Source organism: Camelina sativa, chromosome 18, assembly GCF_000633955.1.
Source record: "Camelina sativa cultivar DH55 chromosome 18, Cs, whole genome shotgun sequence".
Lineage (NCBI taxonomy): Eukaryota > Viridiplantae > Streptophyta > Magnoliopsida > Brassicales > Brassicaceae > Camelina > Camelina sativa.
The window spans coordinates 5,010,043-5,031,201 of record NC_025702.1 but is presented as its reverse complement, the minus strand read 5'-3'; the positions used below and the strand labels follow the sequence as shown (position 1 = coordinate 5,031,201).

Below are 21,159 nucleotides of genomic sequence, written 5' to 3'. Positions count from 1 at the left end.
GAGGTTTTCACTTTTCCTATAAAAAAATTAACGTGACATTTTTCTAAATTTTTAATTTGTTCTTTCTTTTATTTTTGTAAAATCCAAAAACCAAAAACTAAAATCTAAAATCCAGTAACCGAAAACTATAATCTAAAAACCATTTTAAAACTACCAACCATTCATGACCATAATTAAATATATTATTTTTTAACAAAAAATAAACAAGAAGATTTTTCTTTTCATTTTTTTTTTATAAATTCGAGTTAAGTTTTCAATTTTTTTTTAAATCGAGTTTACAATTTTTATCACCATCTCTCGGTTGTTCTTCAATATATATGTATATATATATTTTTTAACAACAATATATCTGTATTTCTTTCTCTAATTATCTAAAGGAAACAGTATGGTTAAAAAAAAATAAACTGGTATTTACTTAGTAAAATTTGTGTTGAAAATACAAAACTATTTTTTTTTTTGGGAAACCAAATATTAATTTTTAAAATGCATCTTTTTGTGAACATGCTTTTTTTCTTTACTTTGTTCTCATTCTAAACCAACCACTTCTGGTATAAGACTTTTCGTTTGGTTATCTATTGAACCGAACATAAACCGTAAGGCAGTAACCCTAACTAAACCGGGTAGAAACATTCTTCTTCTCTTCCGATTCGCACTCTTCTTCTTCTCTCCATTGATAGTTTTCCCAAAAGCAAAGCTTCTTCAATCTTCCTCGTAAGTTCTCTTTAATCACTCGCTTTACACATCTCTCTATCTTTCCTTTGTTCTTTTTTTTTTTTTTTTTCTCTTAGGAGTGATTAAGTTTAAACTTACACTAATCACAAACCCTAAAGATTTTGGAATCGAGTGATTATTTATTATGCTTAGGAGATGGAACTTAGTTATGGAATCACTCCGTCGTGTTCATCGTGTAGATGTAGAAACCTTAGTTTCAAGTTCCATACTCAATCGCACAGTTTGCACGTCGTCAGAGCCGTTGAACCATACTGTTCTTGATGAGAGTTATGTTCTAGCTGAGTTATCTTCATTGCTTCCAATTACATCTAATAAAGCTAAGGAGGAAACAGTAGCTTTTGATTCGTTTTTGTCGCCGGAGGAAAGAGTTAGAGGAGTGTTTCTTCAGAAATTGAAAGGGAAGTATGCAATACAAAAGAGTTTGACTAGTCTTGGTATTGGTTTGAGTATCGACATTGTGGCTGATGTTGTTAACCATGGAAATCTAAGCGGTGAAGCGATGGTTACGTTTTTCAATTGGGCGATTCGTGAGCCTGGTGTGTCTAAAGATGTTGATAGCTACTGTGTGATTTTAAGAGCGTTGGGAAGGAGAAAGTTCTTTTCTTGTATGATTGATGTTTTAAAGGAAATGGTGTGTGAAGGTGTTAACCCTGATCTGAGGTGCTTAACCATTGCTATGGATAGCTTTGCTAAGGTTCATTATGTGCGTAGAGCGATAGAATTGTTTGAGGCAAGTGAAAGTTTTGGGGTGGAATGTAATAATACCGAGTCTTTTAATGCATTGTTGAGGTGTCTCTGTGAGCGTTCGCATGTGACTGCTGCGAAATCGGTGTTTAATGCAAAGAAAGGGGGTATACGTTTTGACTGTTGTAGTTATAACATTATGATTAGTGGGTGGTCGAAGCTCGGTGAGATTGAAGAAATGGAAAAGGTTTTGAAGGAGATGGTGGAGAGTGGATTTGGTCCTGACTGTTTGTCTTACAGCCACCTTATCGAAGGGTTGGGAAGAGCTGGTCGTGTCAATGAATCTGTTGAGATCTTTGATAATATAAGGCACAAGGGAAATGTTCCCGACGCTAATGTTGACAACGCTATGATCTGTAATTTCATATCTGCTCGGGATTTTGATGAATCTATGAGGTACTACCGAAGGATGCTGGATGAGGAATGTGAACCTAACTTGGAAACGTATTCCAAGCTTGTTTCTGGGCTCATTAAAGGTCGTAAGGTTTCGGATGCGCTTGAGATTTTTGAAGAGATGCTGTCCAGAGGGGTTCTTCCCACCACAGGGCTCGTTACCTCTTTCCTCAAGCCGCTTTGCAGCTATGGTCCACCACACGCTGCAATGGTTATCTATCAGAAATCAAGATTAGCTGGCTGTAAGGTATCAGAAAGCGCATATAAGTTGTTGCTTAAGCGGCTATCGAGATTTGGAAAATGTGGGATGCTGTTGAACGTATGGGACGAAATGCAAGAGTGTGGATACCCTTCTGACGTGGAAGTCTACGAGTATATTGTGGATGGGCTTTGTATCATTGGTCATCTAGATAATGCTGTGCTTGTGATGGAAGAAGCCATGCGTAAAGGATTTTGTCCAAACCGCTTCGTATATAGTAGGCTTAGCAGTAAATTAATGTCTTCAAACAAAACAGAATTGGCTTATAAGCTGTTTCTGAAGATCAAAAAGGCTCGTGCTACAGAAAATGCTCGCAGATTCTGGAGATCTAATGGATGGCACTTTTGATCTTTATGTTTTGTTGTATGCTCACAGGGAGATTAGAATCTGATCCTAGTCTTTGTAGATGTGAAAACTTGATGTACATCATCACATCTTTAGTCAATAAAATTGTAATAGAGAGAACTTAAAAGTTATATCAGTAGGGATTGGTCGGTTTGCATTCTTATCTTGATTTACCCCTTTTGGTGGATGGCTTAAACCCAAAGGCATACTTGTCTCTTTCTAGGTTACCATAGCGACATTCCTAGAGTGTTCCGAATGGAGGCAGTAATCAAGAAATGGCAGCAGAAGTTCAGAAAAGGGAAGGAGGAGATGGAAAAGTGGGATGCACTTCAAGTTCGATGGGCTTCCCTCTTCAAAAACGTTTCTTCTATCATCAAGAGATTACAGGTAGCTGGAATTTTTGTGTGTTTGTAGTCAGAAATTTCAAAACTGCATGTGTGATTTATTTGGGTTTGAGAATAGGAAATGCAAAATCATGGGAGCTATGGAGCTTTGAGATGCATGAAAGGGATTGAAGACGCAGTTGTGCAGCAACAGATGGGTCAACTGGACACTCTATTGCGTTCCATGAGAAACGTCCTGTAAGTATGTATTGAGGGAAGAAAGGTTTTACTTTAAAATGTTGCTAGCAAGAGTGTTTCGGGTTCTAGTAGTAAGTAAAGACTGCTGAAACGTATAGCATATGGGCGATGCTGATGTCAGGGAAGAATTCTGGAGCTGTGTTTTGACACTAGAGAAGCTACATCGAGACGGTTTGCATTTACTTGAAGTTGAATCAAGCAAGAGGCGAGTAGAGGAACGAATTGGAGTAAAACCTTGTATTGCTGATTGCTTAGAGGGGCTGTCTATCCTCTATGACATGCATCAATCAGAGTAAGCAACCAGAATCTGCTTAGTTGTTAAGTTACAATCATCATTCTTTTTAACCGTTTTGTGCTTTTAAATTCTCGCAGATACCATCTCAAATCTTCAATTCTTTCGGCACTTACGTGTCTTATCCTGAAACCAAGGTACCGAGAACAATGATGCCTTGATAAAATTGTGGCAATTTTAGAAAACTGCTCTTATGTTATTGTTTACCGTTTTATAGTCCTGGTGATCTAAACGCGCTACAATACCTCGTGGTTGATCAGCCGAATATCCCAAAAGATGAAGGTACGACGTTGACAAAAACTTGCATTCTTCTTCGAGTGTTCTGAGTAAACGAATATGTTTGTACATTTTCTTAAATGTAAATCTATCTAGAGGTCGAAGTCTGATTTTAGCTTCTCTGATATCTATTGTGCAGTACAACACATTTTCGATGTCATATTCGCGGAAGAGATCAAATGATGTCAAGGAGTAACTAATCTTTCCGGATATGCTACAAAGATGTATCTTATAATATGTTTTTTTTTGTTTGTTTTTATAATGAGGAAAGTTTGTTGAAGTAAATGATGTGCTGAAAAGTCATAGAACGTGGAAAATTACATTTGAAAAGTTTTGAAAAATTAGTGTGAAGAAAAATCTATATAAGGGGTAAAGAAAATAAGAAGAGCGCAAGAAACAATGGTCCCAGTGATGTCTTCGAGCTTGGTTTCTTTAAGACCACAACAAGCTCTCGAAATGGTAATCGTTGGTATCTCAGGATTTAGTACATGACAATCTTTGAGAGAACTTATGTATGGGTTGCCAACAGAGACAATCCTCTTCCCAAATCCATTGGAACATTAAAGAATCTTACACTAACCTTGTCCACCTTGACCATTTTGATATTCCTGTCTGCTCAACGAATTTGTCGTAAACGTTGAAATCTCCAGTGGTGGCTGATACATATGGAGCTCAACACCCTCCTATCCTCTATCAGTACCAAAGGAGAAAGAGAAGCCCAAGTGGCTAAAGTCCACTTAGGAGGATCCAGTAGGTCCAAGAGAAGATAGCAGGCCTCTTGGAAAAGTTACCTTAGTTAAGTAATAATAATCGGGATAGAGTTAATGTCCTTGTCCTACGGCTCTGTGATCTCAACGGCTCTTTGGTGTAGAGACAAAGGATCAGTAGAGTTGGTAGTAGTACTTATATGGCAGGAGAGAGAAGAGAGTGGTCATCGAATATCAGAATACTATTGTAAGGGGAGGGGAGAGACTCCGAACAATTCTCTCATTTGTATCACTTTATCTTATAATAAAAGAGCATTTGTCTTATTCACTGTCCTTATTCTCACTTCCCTATCCTAAACGTATCAAATTGGTATCAGAGCTGTCTATCTTGGGCACTACTCATCACGATATCAAGAAGGTGGAAGAGTTAGAGAAGGTGATAGAAAACATACAGAAGGAAGTCCAACAACTTTCCAGTCTCGAGTCCGACGTCAGCGCCATGAAGAAACAACTGGGGAAGCTGGACGTTTTGGAAAGACAGTTGGGGAAATTGGACGTTCTTGACTGGTTGGAGAGGAGATTGATGGAAGAAGAACGACAAACTTGGGATCTTGTCCGGAAAGAGGGGGATGACACTCAAATCTCCGGCATGGAAGGACAAGGAGGTGACGAGTCTCATCCACGAAACCTGTAGAGCCCCACACCGGTGAATGGCGATACACAGAGGAAGAACGCGTCACCGAAAGAGCGGGAACCACTCACTCAGAGAATCGAACTTCCCCTGTTCGAAGGTGAAGATGCAGAGAGTTGGGTTCTCCAGGTGGAACAGTACTTTGAACTGCGAGAATTCACGGAAGAGGAGAAGCTCCGAGCGGTGAGAGTGTGCTTCTCCGGCGATGCACTCTCCTAGTACCGTTGGGAAAGGGACCGCAACCCCTTTCTCAACTGGGAACAGCTGAAGAGACGCGTGTTGGAGGACTTTGCCCCAGCACATGACTTGACCGCATGTGAACGTCTACTGCTGCTCCGCCAGGACGAGTCGGTGGGGAAGTACTGCAAAGATTTCATTGCTTTGGCTTCCAACGCCCCAGAGGTGTCAGAACGAGTCCTTGAGATGGCTTTCATGATCGGGTTGAAGCCTAAGGTGCGAAAGGGAGTGAAGATGTTTGAACCTCGAAACCTTAAGAAAATGATGAGTCTCTAGAGGATGGTGGAGGACTAGGATGGTGAAGGAAGTTCTCCGACACCTTCGGGATGGGAAAGTACAAGCAAAACGACGACACGAACCACAAGGGACAGATTCACGACACGTGGGACCCAGTTTGCGGGGTCGGGGTCAGTTTTGCCTAGTAACAAAAGTTTTTCTGCTTCTGAGGCCAAAACGATGCAGTATCGAGCGGGTGGGGAGAAAAAGCTAAATGCCCAAACTAAGGCTCCCAAGAATTGCCGACCACCTTTCAGATGATTAACTGATGCAGAGGCGAATGAGCGCCGATCTAAGGGGTTGTGTTTCTGGTGCGATGAGCGTTATCACGCGGATCATCGGTGTCGCCATAAAGAGTTGCAAGTCTTGGTGGTTGCTCCCGAGGAGGAGGAGGAGACTGAGATCGAGAAAGATGGAGAGTGCGTGGAGGAGGAGGTGGTAGTACCGGAGTTTGCGGCGTTGTCGATGCGATCTACGGCAGGGATCTCCTCACCTCGAACCATCAAGATACGAGGAACGGTGTTAGGAGAGATGTGGTGGTGATGATTGACAGTGGGGCCACCCACAACTTCCTATCTCGCTCCTTGGCTCAACGATTGGGCATCACTACAAAGGGAACAGGTAGTTACGGGGTACGAATGGGAACTGGATTTCTGGTGAGAGGGGAAGGTGTCTGCCAAAGGGTTACTCTTAAGCTTCTGGGGTATACTTTGGTCACCAGTTTCCTACCACTGGATTTGGGAGAAGCAAACGTTATACTGGGTATGCAATGGTTGGAAACTCTCGGGGATACGAAGGTGAACTGGAAGGAACAAAGGCTGGGTTTCATGGACGGAAAAGAATGGGTGACGCTCCATGGTGATCACAGCTTGCGGAACTCAGCTATCTCACTCAAAGCCCTATGGAAAGCGGTCAGAGACGAAGGTGAAGGCGTGTGGGTGGACTATGGGTGCTTACAAACGGAGTTGCAAAAAGAAGAGACAGTAACCCCAGCTGAGCTCCGATCCATGCTGGAGGACTTTGCTCAAATATTTGCTGAGCCCCAAGGGTTACCACCATCCCGGGGAAAGGAACACGCCATCATCTTGAAAACAGGAGCGGAACCATTCAGTGTTAGGCCGTTCAGGTATCCTCATGCATAAAAGGAGGAGATAGAGAGACATATAGCGGTCATGCTAGCCGCATGAATCATTAGGGAGAGTGGAAGCCCTTTCTCCAGTCTTGTCTTGTTGGTGAAGAAGAAAGACGGTAGCTGGAGGTTTTGTGTGGACTACCGTTGTAGTGACCCTCACTAAGGGTAGAAATCCCAAAATAAAAATTTGAAAAAATGGCCGGAAAAGACTTAGAAAGGAAGAGGAAAAAAAACAAAGAAAGAGGGTCGAAGGATGTTCGAGGAAAAATTCGCGAGTCATAGGATGGCCGAGCCAAGACCGAAGTGACCGGATGAGCGATCGAGACCTGAAGACCGATCGGGAGTTGGCGGTTTACGCGGAAAACTGCATACGCGGAAGAGACAGTCAAGTACCGAAAAAGATGGTACGGTCCGAGAAGTGCCAGAAGGGAAGGGAAGGACCGAGGAGTACGGACCGAGATGTCCGAGAGTTGTCCAAGAAAAGACCGAGGGAGTCTGGAGGAACCGAAAGCAGTCCGGACCAAGACCGAGCAATGACAGAGAAGTGTCCGAGCGATGCCGTGTTTACCGGACGAAAGGACGGTAAAGCTTTTGCCGAAGAAAGAAGAGATAGTGGCGACATAATCATTGTTTACCTATGATTTGGACCAATCAAATTTCATGCACAGGCAAGTGTAATACACGCGCCACATGCAAGCTCATGCTTGCCAAGTGGCCGGTGTTTGGTTTACACGCGCCACATGCAAAGCTAAATGTGTCATTTTTCCAAACGCACTAAGGAGAAGAGAAGGGGGATGCTCGACTTATAAATATGCCCTCTTGAGATCATTTTTCTCATTTTCTCAAACCTAAACACTTAAAGCTTTTGATCTTGCTCTCAAATTCAAAGAGAGGAGAGAGTTGTTTGGGAGGGTGACGCCGTTGAGAAGAGAAGGAGACGCTGTTTGCGGGCGAAGAGAGTCGAGAAAGAGATGCTGTGAAGACGCTGTCTGACGCGAGGTAGGGAGTTGTCTGATCCGCGGTAATTGTGTGTGGGGACTGCATTGATCTTTACATCCTTGCATGTACCCTTTGCTTGTTGCATTTAGACTAGATTCATGTTAGAATCATTTTAATTTGATGCATGCACAATATGGTAGGATTTATGCTAGATTCATGTTTAAATGCACATAGAATTTGAGCTAGGAATCACCATGCAAAAATAAATTGGGATGCATTTTAAGTAATTTAGACTTGCTTAAAATTGGGAAAAAGGGTTTGCATGCATGGTTGAACTTGAAGGATTTTACATGCAATAATTCTTGCTTAAAATCAGTTACATGCATAAATTAAATTGGTGAAGTTTATTTGCAATTTTATTGCATAAAACTGCATGAGGTTAGCTTGCATGCGTAATGGACTTAAAGGATTTATTTGGTTAAATCACTTAAAAATTGGCTTGCTTGCATAAGTGAACTTGTTGCATTAAATTGCTTAAGTTGCTTAAATTGGTTGAATGCTTGTAGAACAATCTAAGTTGCATGAATTGTCATTTTTGTTGCTTGTTGATTGTTGCATGTTATCTTGCTTGATTTTCTTGCTTGCTTTGCTTGATCTTCTTGCTTGAATGGTTCTTTGTATTTTAGCTAAGTCTCTCGAATTTCTTTCTTAAGTCCTAGCTAGAATAGAGTAGTCGATCTTCTGTTCCAAATGCGGTTTGTCTCACGAGAGTTCCTGATGACCACTCGCGCGGGACAATGTCAAGACTAGCTAGCTACTAGTGTGACCGCTACATGACGATGTAGCATTTATGTGGACTCATGCTGGTTACATTTGTGGTTTCGGCATGGGAAATATTGTGGAACGGAACAGATTATCTAGGGCCCTTAGGTGAAAGAGTCTAGACTATTTCAAGTATCCCTTGTTTTAGTCTAGTCGTCTTTGCGAGTCATGTAAGAGTTAAGAGTCTAAAGTGTCCAAGTAGTCCTTGTTCCCTTTAGTGGTCTTTCTCCGTGAATAGCGAGTTTGGATTGTCTGAGTCAGGTCGCGTTGTTCTAACCTCTCTTGCTTGTTTGTTGCTTATTGCATCCGCTATTATTTCTGTTGCGTTGCTTTGATTGTTTGTTGTTTGCTGCCTTGCTTGTTTCCTTTGCTTGCTGGGGTAGTCGGGTTGGGGAAGTAGAATCCTGTTTAGGAAAGGGGTGCCGAGGCTCACTGAGTAATCTTAGATTACTCATGATATTATTTTGTCTTGCAGGAAGCCTAAGTGAGTCTAGAGCTGGAGCAAACTTTAGGGTACCAGATAGGGTTTTCTGTGTTCTTTGTAAAACCCTATATTTTCCTAAATGATTTATGTAAAACTAACCGACTATCTATGTATATTGCTTTGATCACTTACTTCCAATGTAATAAATTATTATAGTAATATATATTCGGTTTTCGGGGGAAAACATGACAAGTTGCAAATAGTACTCGGCCTTGTCCGGGTCAACACAACGCGCATGGGACGCAAGGGTTGCAAAGCCTAAGTGAACCTCAGCCGCGGGCAGAGTCGCGTCCAGGAGGACTGGTCGGGAAGCTGCAGCTTCCGTCCCTCGACCAGACCACCAGGGTGCGGTTCCCACACATGTGGCATCCCGGTGCCATCCGCGGTCCTGTCCGGCCGTACGGCGGTTCGGGGGCGTTACAACCGTGCCCTGAATAAAGCCACGGTGCCGGATAGCTATCCCATTCCAATGATCGACCAGCTGTTAGATGAACTCCATGGTGCAAGGGTGTTCTCGAAGTTGGACCTTTGCTCTGGTTATCATCAGATCAGAGTGAGATCAGAGGACATACCAAAGACATCATTTTGATCACATGATGGACATTACGAGTTTCTCGTAATGCCCTTTGGGCTGACAAACGCCCCCGCCACGTTTCAGTCACTGATGAACGACATCTTCCGTCCATTCCTACGAAGATTTGTGCTGATGTTCTTCGATGACATCCTAGTCTACAGCAAAACCTTGGTGGAACACAAAGCGCATCTCAAGGAATTCCTTCAGATGCTACACAAGCACAGCTTATACGCTAACCAAAAGAAGTGCCAGTTCGGTAGTGATCAAATCGAGTACATGGGGCATGTTATCACCCCTGAGGGAGTCACAGCAGATCCTAGCAAGATCAGTGCGATGGTAGAGTGGGAGACACCATCAAACATCAAAGCTGTGAGAGGATTCTTAGGGCTTACTGGGTACTATCGCAAATTTGTGCAGAATTACGGGGTGATCGCACGTACTCTGACCACGTTGCTCAGAAAGGATCAGTTTGAATGGGGAGACAAAGCTGATGAAGCCTTCAAGTTGCTTATGGTCGCCATGACAACAGTCCCGGTTTTGGCTTTACCAAACTTTTCCAAACTCTTTGTGGTGGAATCTGATGCTTCACGGATCGGTCTAGGGGCCGTGTTGACAAATAGGCAGAAGCTCAAGTCGGTGTATGAGCGTGAACTCATGGCTATAGTCTTGGCTATACAAAAATGGCGCCATTACTTGTTGGGAAGGAAATTTTTGGTAAGAACTGATCAGAAAAGCCTTAAGTTCTTGTTGGAGCAGAGGGAAATCAACTTAGAGTATCAGCGGTGGCTCACTAAGATACTGGGATTCAACTTCGACATCCATTACAAACCAGGTCTCGAGAACAAAGCTGACGATGCTTTGTCACGCAAAGAAGTAGTCCCGGCACTCTTTGCCCTGTCTGTTCCTGCGGCGGTACAGTTGGAGGAGATTTACTCCGAGGTTGATAAGGACAAGGATCTTCAAAAGATCATTGGTGACCTGCGTGCTAATGGGGGATCATATCCTGACTACTTGTTGGTTCAGGGACGTCTGCTGAGACATGGTAAACTCGTGATTCCCAAAGACTCAGCTATCACGGGTTTACTTATGAGGGAATTCCACGAGGGAAAATTCAGTGGTCATGGAGGAATTCTAAAGACTCAGAAAAGGATAGGAGAACTATTCTTTTGGGAAGGGATGATGACAGATATCGAGCGTCATGTGGCCGCGTGTTAGGTTTGTCAGCGTTACAAATACTCGACACTAACTCCCGCTGGTCTGCTACAACCTTTGCCAGTTCCAGAAAGAGTTTGGGAGGACATTTCGATGGATTTCGTCGAAGGCTTGCCTAAATCAGGAGGACACAATGCAGTGTTGGTGGTGGTGGACAGGCTATCCAAGTATGCCCACTTCTTGCTGATCAAACATCCCTTTACAGCGACGGAGGTGGCAAACTTGTTCATTCAAGAGGTGATGAGGTTACATGGATTTTCCAGGTCCATCGTTTCTGATCGAGACAGAGTTTTAACTTGCCAATTCTGGAAGGAGCTGTTCAGGTTGTCGGGAACAAACCTATGCTTCAGTACTGCCTATCATCCTCAGACCGATGGGCAAACAGAGGTCACTAACAGAAGCCTGGAGACTTATCTTTGGTGTTTGGCGGGTGAACAACCACAAACTTGGGCTAAGTTCTTACCATGGGCAGAATGGTGTTACAATACTTCATTACACTCGGCTCTCAAGTCGATACCATTCCAGGTGTTGTATGGCAGGGAACCACCTACACTGTTCAAGTACGAGACTCGCTCTACCGCCAATGCTGATTTGGATAAGCAGATGCAGTAGAGAGATGCTTTATTGGGGTTGATCAGGGAACACTTGCACAATGCTCAACAGCGAATGAAGAAACAAGCGGATGCTCATAGCAGGGAGGTTTAGTTTCAGGTGGGGGACCAGGTTTATCTCAAAATGCGGCCTTTTTGTCGTCGATCCTTATCCAGGAGACCAAATGAGAAGTTGGCTGCTCATTTCTACGGTCCTTACAGGTTGGAAGCACGGGTTGGAGCTGTGGCTTATCGTCTCAAATTACCACCAAAGGCCAAGATACACCCCACGTTCCAGATTTCTTATCTTTGGTGTTTGGCGGGTGAACAACCACAAACTTGGGCTAAGTTCTTACCATGGGCAGAATGGTGTTACAATAATTCATTCCACTCGGCTCTCAAGTCAATACCATTCCAGGTGTTGTATGGCAGGGAACCACCTACACTGTTTTAGTACGAGACTCGCTCTACCGCCAATGCTGATTTGGATAAGCAGATGCAGTAGAGAGATGCTTCATTGGGGTTGATCAGGGAACACTTGCACAATGCTCAACAGCGAATGAAGAAACAAGCGGATGCTCATAGCAGGGAGGTTTAGTTTCAGGTGGGGGTCCAGGTTTATCTCAAAATGCGGCCTCTTTGTCGTTGATCCTTATCCAAGAGACCAAATGAGAAGTTGGCTGCTCGTTTCTACGATCCTTACAGGTTGGAAGCACAGGTTGGAGCTGTGGCTTATCGTCTCAAATTACCACCAAAGGCCAAGATACACCCCACGTTCCACATTTCTCAACTGAAGAAAGCAGTCGGGGATCAGTTGGTGACATCGTCCATACTGGCACAGTTGACAGAGGAAGCAGTCCTCGAGACATAGCCGGAAATGGTGTTAGGTACACGCAAGAACCCTCGATCCGGACCAGCTGAAGTGTTGATCAAATGGAAGGGATTACCGGATTTTGAAAGCTCTTGGGAATGGGTCAGTACGATTAAGGGGCAGTTTCCACTCTTCAACGTTGAGGGCAAGGTGAATTTCAAAGGGGAGGGTAATGATACATATAGACCTCAACACCCTCCTATCCTCTACCAGTACCAAAGGAGAAAGAGAAGCCCAAGTGGCTAAAGTCCACTTAGGAGAATCCAATAGGTCTAAGAGAAGATAGCAGGCCTCTTGGAAAAGTTACCATAGTTAAGTTATAATAATCGAGGTAGAGTTAATGTCCTTGTCCTACGGCTTTGTGGCCTCAACGGCTCTTTGGTGTAGAGACAAAGGATCCGTAGGGTTGGTAGTAGTACTTATATGGCAGGAGAGGGAAGAGAGTGGTCATCGAATATCAGAATACTATTGTAAGGGGAGGGGAGAGACTCCGAACAATTCTCTCATTTGTCTCACTTTGTCTTATATTAAAGAGCATTTTTCTTATTCACTGTCCTTATTCTCACTTCCCTATCCTAAACGTATCAGTGGCAGATCTTGGAGAAGCCCTTATGATCCCTCAAGCAGGGACTTACCGTTCAAACGCGATATTCAAGGGCTACCTGAGTTTAATCGTGCAAGAAAGAGTTTGTAATTGTATTGTAACGACCGGTCCGTTGAATGGAGTCAGATTTAGTGGCATACCGACGATCCAAAATTGGAGCTACTTTGATGTTGTTAACAACTTCAAAGAGAACATAGAGGAAGTTGCTTACAGTTTCAAAGTCACCAACCAAACCTCCACTCGAGATTTACTCTGATTTCCCAAGGGTTATTACAGATTGTTAGTGATAATTAATTTTGGCCTTTCTCTTAATTTAATTATTATTATGTGAAAATGTATGTGTATTAAGTATTAACAGATGTCGGTTAATGAGTGTGTTATATAATGCGTTGTAAGAAAAAAAAACTTACACCAAACACAAACACAAACACATATTCATTCTTCTTCACTTCCTCACTACCCAGTAGATGTTTCGTTATAAGGGGCCTTCCTCTGCCGAGAATAAGAGCATACCTTATTCAAGCCGTTCAGTAAAGGATAAGATCAACGTTGCTCGAAAATATGGTGAAGACTTGGTGGTTTCAAGGATAAGAGTATGGTGGCCTGTAGATCCGAGGCTACACCACAAGTCCACAACTTATACAGATTTGTACAGTTGTAGCCTCTAGTCCATTTAGCATATTTTAGTTATGTTGGACTAGTTCGAATGAATGGTGTATAAAAACGTAAAATAATTTTTTTATTGCTTTGGCTATTTGATTAGCAAAAACAAATTGGTAGCAGTCAAACTACAAAAAACGCATAAACACATCACCAACACTAGGGAATATTAATTTATTACTCCAAAGAGACCGGAGCACCAATGTTGCTTCCAACTCTACGGACACAATCGTTCCATGTTTGTTTACTTTCTGGAATACCCTTACAAGCAAAACTTTTATACTTATACGAGGTGAATATATATGATCTTACCCCATCCGAAATGACAATCTTTGCCAATCTTCAATATATCACGACAACATTCATCAGTGATTTAAGGAGTCTCAACGAACATGTTCTTGAAAACCTCATCTCTGCATTTTGTGATTGCTTTTCAATGCAAGCGTCAAGAAATTGAGCTGTTTGTGCGAGTAATGGTGAGCAAGCTCCATGTCATTCTCCATTTTTTTAAAAACATAATACTATATTTAGTTTATCAAACATTTTTTGTTCTGGTGTAGTGATATCTTATTAAAATCAAATAATAAATAACATATTTTATTCAATATAGTATGAGAAATAAAAAATGTGATTCTAAAAATGACCGCTACAATTAGTAAATCGGATCACTGGTAAGTACAGATTTTCTTGATTCTACCAATTATAACCGATTTATGCAATTATATTCAAAATTTAATAGTGGTAAGTCGTTAGGTTTACTATATCGACTATAGTCAAAACCAGAGTATAAAACTAAGTAAATTAAATATATAAATAGTAAAATACGTAGAGTAAATCAAAGAAAGATACTATTATTATTTTGTTATTAATGAACCAAAATTTACGTAAATATTTCGTGCATATTAATTGCAGGTTGTCATCTAGTCTCTATATACTTATTTAAGCAATGTTGTTACAAGTTTAACCCTACTATCATGTGGCATACTAACAAAAATTTCTTTGCATTTTATTTAATTTAATAACTAACCAAAGAAAAGCTTATATTAGTTTATAAAATAATATTCTTTTCTTTTTGTTTGCCAAAAAAAAAAGTTTATAAAATAATAAAAGAATGTTTTTGATATTATTTAACAAATTTCATTTATTATTCCAGAAATCTTAGGAAACAGTAACAAACTATTTCGAATAATTATAAAACTTAATTTTATTTTTAAAACTAAGATTAAATCTGTGTTTTAAAAGGCGAGGCCTAGGCGCGCCTAGGCTCAAGGCGAGAGTATGCTCATGGTTCACCGCCTCTAGTAGCTGAAGCGAGGCTATATGGCAAAGGCGCTCGCTCCTTAGACGCCTTGATGTGAATCTCGCTTTGGAGCTTTGGCGCCTATTGCAATAAAAGGTAACAATTGTTAAAAGTTGATATTTATTTGCCTTATACTGTTCCGAAATATATGCGTACATATTTGATTGCTAAAAATTAAAAACTACTTTTCACGTATTCAGCCTCTTCTCACATCTCCAGCCTTTTTCTCGATTAGCTCTTTCTCCATTCTCCCTACTCTTTCTTCTTACTCTTCTTTCTTCAAACTCCTCATCATGTCTGATCCTACTAAGCCTAGAGATCCAGCATGGAAATATACGACTCTAGTTTCTGGTAAACATGGTAACTTTATGTGTATCTTTTGTAAGAAAGTCACAAATGGTGGAGTTCAACGTGCAAAACAGCATATCGTTGGTGTTTTTAGGAATGTTACTGCCGGCAAACTAGTTAATGATAGTGTGAGTGAAGAAGTGAAAACTTTCATGCTTAACAAGGCTGAAGTTAAAGCCACTACTCAAATGCTGCCACCACAAGCCACTATATACAATATGGTAGATGAAGATGAGGATGAAGGTTATCCTAGTCAGCCACCTTCCAAGAAACGTAAGGGTCCAATGGATAGGTATGTTCTTCCAACTCCACATGATATCTTGAAAGGAAGAAATGACGAAAAAGAGGTTTTTGGAAAATCTGATAAGGAACTTAGGGACAAGGCATGTGCTGCTATTGCAAGGTGGTTTTATGATGCAGGGCTTCCGTTTAATGCAGTTACTTTTGATAGTTTTAGAGAAGCACTTGAATTAGTTGGTCAATATGGGTGTTGCTTTAACCCACCAACTATGTATGAGCTGCGGGTTCCTTTCTTGAAGAAGGAAGTAAAAGAAACAGAAAATCTGATGGTGGAGCACAAAACAGAATGGGCAACTAAAGGCTGTTCGATTATGTCTGATGGATGGCGTGATTCTGTTGTCCAAAAGGACATTATTAAGTTAACTCTCCAAAGGGATCAGTTTTCATCAAATCAGCTGATGTATCAACAGATGTGAAAGATGCTAATTTGCTGTTTGATAAGCTTGATCGTATGGTTGAAGAAGTTGGGGAATCTAATGTTGTCCAAGTGATAACGGACAATGCATCAGACTATGTAAAAGCTGGTGAGTTTGTTACTTTATAAGGTTCTGTTTTTTTCTGATTTTTTTTTTCAGATTGATACTAACAAGTCTTTGTGTTTTATTACTATTGTAGGCCAATTGCTAATGGCGAAACGACCACATCTTTATTGGCTTCCTTGTGCAGCCCACTGTATAGATCTCATGTTGGAGGATATAGGAAAACTTCCTATGGTGAAATCTGCAATCAAGAACTGTATCTACATGAACGGCTACATCTATAGTCACACTTCTCTTGTGAATATGATGAGGAAATTCACAAACCAAGCAAATCTACATAGACCAGCAGTTACTCGGTTTGCTACATCATTCATCACACTTGCGTAGTATCACAAGAAGAGGAAAAACTTGGGGAGTTTAGTAACTTCTGAAGAATGGAATGATTCAAAATGGCCAAAGGATTTAAGAGTAATGAATGTGAAAAAGTTCTTCATGAGCGACAGATTTTGGTACAGAGTGTTGTATGCACTGAAGTTGACAGGGCCTCTAGTTAAGGTTCTTAGGTTGGTTGATGGGAAAAAAATCAGATATGGTGTACATTTATGAAGCTATGGATAGGGCTAAAAAGGCCATTGATAAGACCTTCAATGAGAAGGAAGGACAGTACAAAGATGCATTTGCAATCATTGATAAGCGATGCGATTGTCAACTCCATCATCCTTTGCATGTTGCTGGCTACTTTCTGAATCCAGAATTTCAGTATACTCTAGAATCTGAGGTGAACTGTGAAGAGATTATGAAAGGTATCTACAATGTTATTGAAAGGTTGGTTCCTGAACTTGCAACTCAAGATAAGATATACACAGAGTTGACGATGTTTAAAAATGCTGAAGGACTCTTTGGGATGCCCATGGCGAAAAGACAAAGGAAGTTAAAAGCACCAGCTGAGTGGTGGTCTTCTTATGGAGGATCTACACCAACACTTAGAGACTTTGCTATAAAGTTTCTTAGTCTCAATTGTAGTGCAACTGGTTGTGAGAGAAACTGGAGTGTGTTTCAACATCTCCATACCAAGAAAAGGAATCGATTGGCTCAAGAACGATTGAATGATTTGGTGTTTGTTAAGTACAATCGCATTTTACAACGTTGTTACAAGCTGAAAGATACCATTGATCCAATCATCCTAGAAGATATTGATGATTGTAATGAGTGGCTGGTTGGAAGAATGGATGAGGAGTCTACTGTTGAGTATGATCTAGTGTTTGAAGATGATTATTTAACATGGGATGTGGTAAGCAAAGCATCTGGAGCTAATAAGCCTAACTATCTTACTAGAGCTAAAAAAGCATCATCACAATCGGCAAGTAGAGATGAGAAAGGGAAGAATACAGCCTTAAGCATCATCACAATCGGCAAAACATTTGCTTAGTGTTTCGCAAATGATATCGCGTTAAGAGAAATAAGATTTTTAAGATAAAAATGGTGCACAAAAGTTTTCCAATCAAACGAAAATATTCTCAACAGAGTGCAAAAATCATATGTGAATAAGATGATATGATTTTTCGAAATGAGAAGGTGGATATGTCAAGAGAGGCATGTGACATTGGAAGAAGAGGATACTTCTGAATTTACAAGTAGATATCAGTCAAGTAGTGAGATACAAACAGCACAAATGGTGCAGGAGTGTGAAGATTCGACTCAAATAAATGAAGCTTGTTTTCTCCCATCAAAGAAATCACAATCATACAGAAATGTTCGAGAAAAATGCATGGAGAGACGCCATGAGTGAAGAAATTAAGACGATAGAAGAGAATGAAATTTTTTTTATTGTGAACAAACCGGAGAAGAAGAATATCATTGGCATGAAGACGATGGAGTTTCAAAATGAACGATTTGGTGTTGTCACCACAAGAATTGAAGAAATAAGTAGCAAGCTTGGTGTAGAGTGTGGTCGAGAGAAAGGAGACATAACATACACCTGATTCTAACCTTTTTAAAGTTAAAGAACTTGATTAAAAGAAAAGTTATTCTACTTTTGCACAAGTAGAAAGAAATTCCAACACATATGGGATTCAACATCATTTAGCGTATGCATTTTTTAGTTATGTTGGACTAGTTCGAATGAATGATGTATAAGATTGTAAAATATTTTTTTATTGCTCTCGCTTATTGATTAGCAAAAACAAGTTGGTTAAACAATCAAATTACCAAAAACGCCTAAACATATCATTAGCATCAGGGAATATCAGTTTAATACTCCAAAGAGACCGGAGCGCCAATGTTGCTACCAACTCTACGGACACAATCGTTCCATGACTGTTTGCTTTTTGGAATACCCTTAGAAGCAAAACTTTTATTCTCATAAGAGGTGAATATGAACTTAACCCATACGAGATGACAATTTTTGCCAACCTTCAACATATGATGACAACATTCATCAGTGATTTGAGGAGACTCAGCGAACATGTTTTTGTAAACCTGACCTCCGCATTTCTTGCCTTGCTTTTCAATGCAAGAGTCAAGAAAATCGAGCTGTTTGTGCGAGTAATGGCTAGCAAGCTCTGTGTCATACTCCATTGCGGGTGAATCAGCCACTTCAAGTGGAGTTTCATCAGGAGATTCGACGTAAAATTCGAAATCTGAAGTTGGAGAATCGGCCACATCTTCTAGTACCTCGTCTGTATATGGATTGATGATCTGGGAGAAAGTCGGACAAACCATGTAAAACATTACTATGGACACCATCATTACCATGAGAAGAGACTTCGCCATTTTTTGCTTTTGGTTTTGGATGTAAGATTTTTGTTTTTCGTTTGTCAATGTAAGGATTGGTGACAAGAAAACAAGAGATGTTTTATAAGGTAATCAGTGGTATTGAATTGATTAAACGTTTATTAATTATAATAGTTTTGTATATGTTATGAACTTCATAAACCTCAACATTTAACTGAAGCATATAGTCAACACAAACGATGAAACAAAAAAAAACTTATTTATTTATTGATTTTATTTTTTAAGTAACGCAAACAGAGAAACAAAAGTCTCGTCTTATGGTTCCAAAGTTTCACAAAACTGTGACATACTTCTCAAATCCTCAACTCAAACATGTACATGAACGCAATAGAGAGAAAACATTGTGGTGTGAAATATTGTCTCAATGTAACTCAAAACATGTACGGAAAGAGAGGGGACAAGACGAGAGAGGGAAGATGTTGAGCTTTGTGATAATGTATGACTCCGGTTTAGATATGACCGGCCCAATTTTGGGAGCTATCGACTCTAGGCATCTTGGTACTCTCTCTCTTAGTCTCAGCGTCAACTTTGAAGGTTGCACCACACACGTCTCCTGAACTGTCCACTCTCGGCACTGGCTTCAACTCGTTCTTTGGGTGCTCGAAGCTCCTCAATCCTCCAGACGATGTAAAGAAGCAACCTTTAAACACCAAATAAAAAACCATGTAATCATTTAGTCATATTGCTAAACAACAATCACACAGACCTTTGGAAGTCTTTCCACTTGATATTTCCATTCAATCAATATAAAATATGTCTAAATTAAAACCCTCGTTGAATTAGCAAACCCCTAACTGGATCTCTATATATACTATACCTATTAATACATAATAAAGCAGTCAGCATCAATCTTGAGTTTGACTTGAGAGTTTCTTTTTTTCTGCTGTTGTTTATGGGTTTACCAAACTATAAAATAGCTTATCCCAATCTTTCTGATGGGTAACTTCAAAAGAGTCAAAATCAAATAAAGTGAAGTTGTTACCTTTAGGGAAAGGACCAAAAGATTTAGCGCAACCTTTCTTCATCATCTCGGTGTTATCAGAAAGAACTAGATGTCCTTCAGCATCATTACCCCAAAAGAATGGCACACTTCCATCTGCGTCCTGCGCACATTGATAAACCAGTCAAATCCATAACAACGTGCTTGCAATATAAAGCCAACTTAAAAACAAGAAGATCAAGAAATGGACAAGAATGTTACTTACAGCAGCAGAGAAGACGGTTTGCTTAGCACCATCAAAGAGGATAAACGCAAACTTGCCATGGAAATCTCTGACAACTTTGTCCACAGGGTAAGGGCCTCGATCACGCAACGTCCTGTAAGCCTCAATCACAATGATGGCCTCGTTTGTGATTTTGTTCAGCCCATACTGTTGCTTCAGAAAAGGAAGATTCTCAATGTGTCCTTGGAAGAGACAGAAAATGTCATCCACCACAGTAAATAATCTGCCAAAAATCAAAAAACAAAAAAAAAAAAGAAACCAAAATCACATTACCAAACAAATATACAAAAATCAACAACCACAAATTACTCAAAACTAGTGTAGATCAGTCTCAATCATCTTAAATCAGCGATAACAACATCATCATCATCATCTAGTGTAAGTTTGTAGAATCTTTAGTTACAGTTCATCATCAATTCATCATCATCAAAAGCAATCCAAAAAAACCATAAATCCAAGATCGCAAGCACAAAATAAAAAGTCAATCCAAGTAAAATCATCAGCGAAACAGCGAAATGAAACTATCATAACCACAAATCAAACCGATTCAGATTCCAGAAACAAACAAAAATCGAAACCGAAACATTAGGGATTTCAAAAATCAAAGATTCAGTAGAGATCAAGCACAAAAAAATCAAAGAGAAGAAGGAGTTGGGATTGACCTAGGAACACGAGGATCAGTGTTATCAAGAGAGTAAGCAACGAATCCAGAAGATCCGAAGTTAAGCGTGACGGAGTTTGGGTTCACAGAAGAGAAATGAGTCGCAAGAGATCCATCTTTCAAAGCGTAAGCAGACTCTGAAGAGTGTGGACTCTGTAAAGCTTCGGGGCTATTCGCCACCGTCTTCTCAAACACAGCCAGCATTTTTTTCTCAGTGATTCTCGGAAAAAAAATTACAGATTAAGAGAAGAAAAAAAAATGATGAGAAGAAAGAAGAGAAGTGGGAAAGACCGGGAAGGGCTATAAAGAGAATCTTTGTAGGAGGGTAAGTTTACGATTTTACCCTTTTGGTATGGACACGTGTCTCGGAATGAGTGGATTAGACAGTTTTGGATATCAATGAGGTTAGTAAAAATAGACACGTAGTAAATTAGATGGATAATGGTATCTTTAAACGGGTTAATGTTTTTTAGTTGGATAAATAGTAAAGCAATTTATAGAAACAACAAGTAATTTTTGGAATGTATTTGATAATGCGGTGTTTATTACAAGGTTTAACGCGTAATTAGGGAGATGATTATGCGGAGGTAATTAATTAATTTTGGGTAACGTATAAAATTAAAAAAAAAAAAAG

At 40.3% G+C, this 21,159-nt stretch overlaps 5 protein-coding genes across 5 annotated transcripts; 3 read left to right on the top strand and 2 right to left on the bottom strand.

The window, feature by feature from the left end:
• Positions 653 to 3,952, top strand: LOC104760575 (uncharacterized protein At5g43822). The gene is made up of 7 exons (XM_010483519.2): positions 653 to 711; positions 2,697 to 2,860; positions 2,936 to 3,054; positions 3,176 to 3,346; positions 3,427 to 3,483; positions 3,564 to 3,628; positions 3,762 to 3,952. The coding sequence occupies exons 2-7, from the start codon at positions 2,729 to 2,731 to the stop codon at positions 3,803 to 3,805; spliced, it is 588 nt and encodes a 195-aa protein (XP_010481821.1). The 5' UTR covers positions 653 to 711; positions 2,697 to 2,728; the 3' UTR covers positions 3,806 to 3,952.
• Positions 718 to 2,700, top strand: LOC104760574 (putative pentatricopeptide repeat-containing protein At5g43820). The gene has a single exon (XM_010483518.1). The coding sequence runs from the start codon at positions 857 to 859 to the stop codon at positions 2,474 to 2,476; it is 1,620 nt and encodes a 539-aa protein (XP_010481820.1). The 5' UTR covers positions 718 to 856; the 3' UTR covers positions 2,477 to 2,700.
• LOC104763145 lies at positions 15,015 to 16,235 on the top strand. The gene is made up of 3 exons (XM_010486558.1): positions 15,015 to 15,399; positions 15,783 to 15,893; positions 15,985 to 16,235. The coding sequence occupies exons 1-3, from the start codon at positions 15,015 to 15,017 to the stop codon at positions 16,233 to 16,235; spliced, it is 747 nt and encodes a 248-aa protein (XP_010484860.1).
• On the bottom strand, positions 18,099 to 18,654 carry LOC104763144. The gene has a single exon (XM_010486557.1). It carries the CDS (start codon positions 18,618 to 18,620, stop codon positions 18,099 to 18,101), a length of 522 nt encoding a protein of 173 aa, XP_010484859.1. The 5' UTR covers positions 18,621 to 18,654.
• LOC104760573 (stem-specific protein TSJT1) lies at positions 18,878 to 20,834 on the bottom strand. The gene is made up of 4 exons (XM_010483516.2): positions 20,527 to 20,834; positions 19,847 to 20,087; positions 19,624 to 19,744; positions 18,878 to 19,281 (listed from the first exon to the last, which is right to left on the bottom strand). Exons 1-4 carry the CDS (start codon positions 20,727 to 20,729, stop codon positions 19,091 to 19,093), a joined length of 756 nt encoding a protein of 251 aa, XP_010481818.1. The 5' UTR covers positions 20,730 to 20,834; the 3' UTR covers positions 18,878 to 19,090.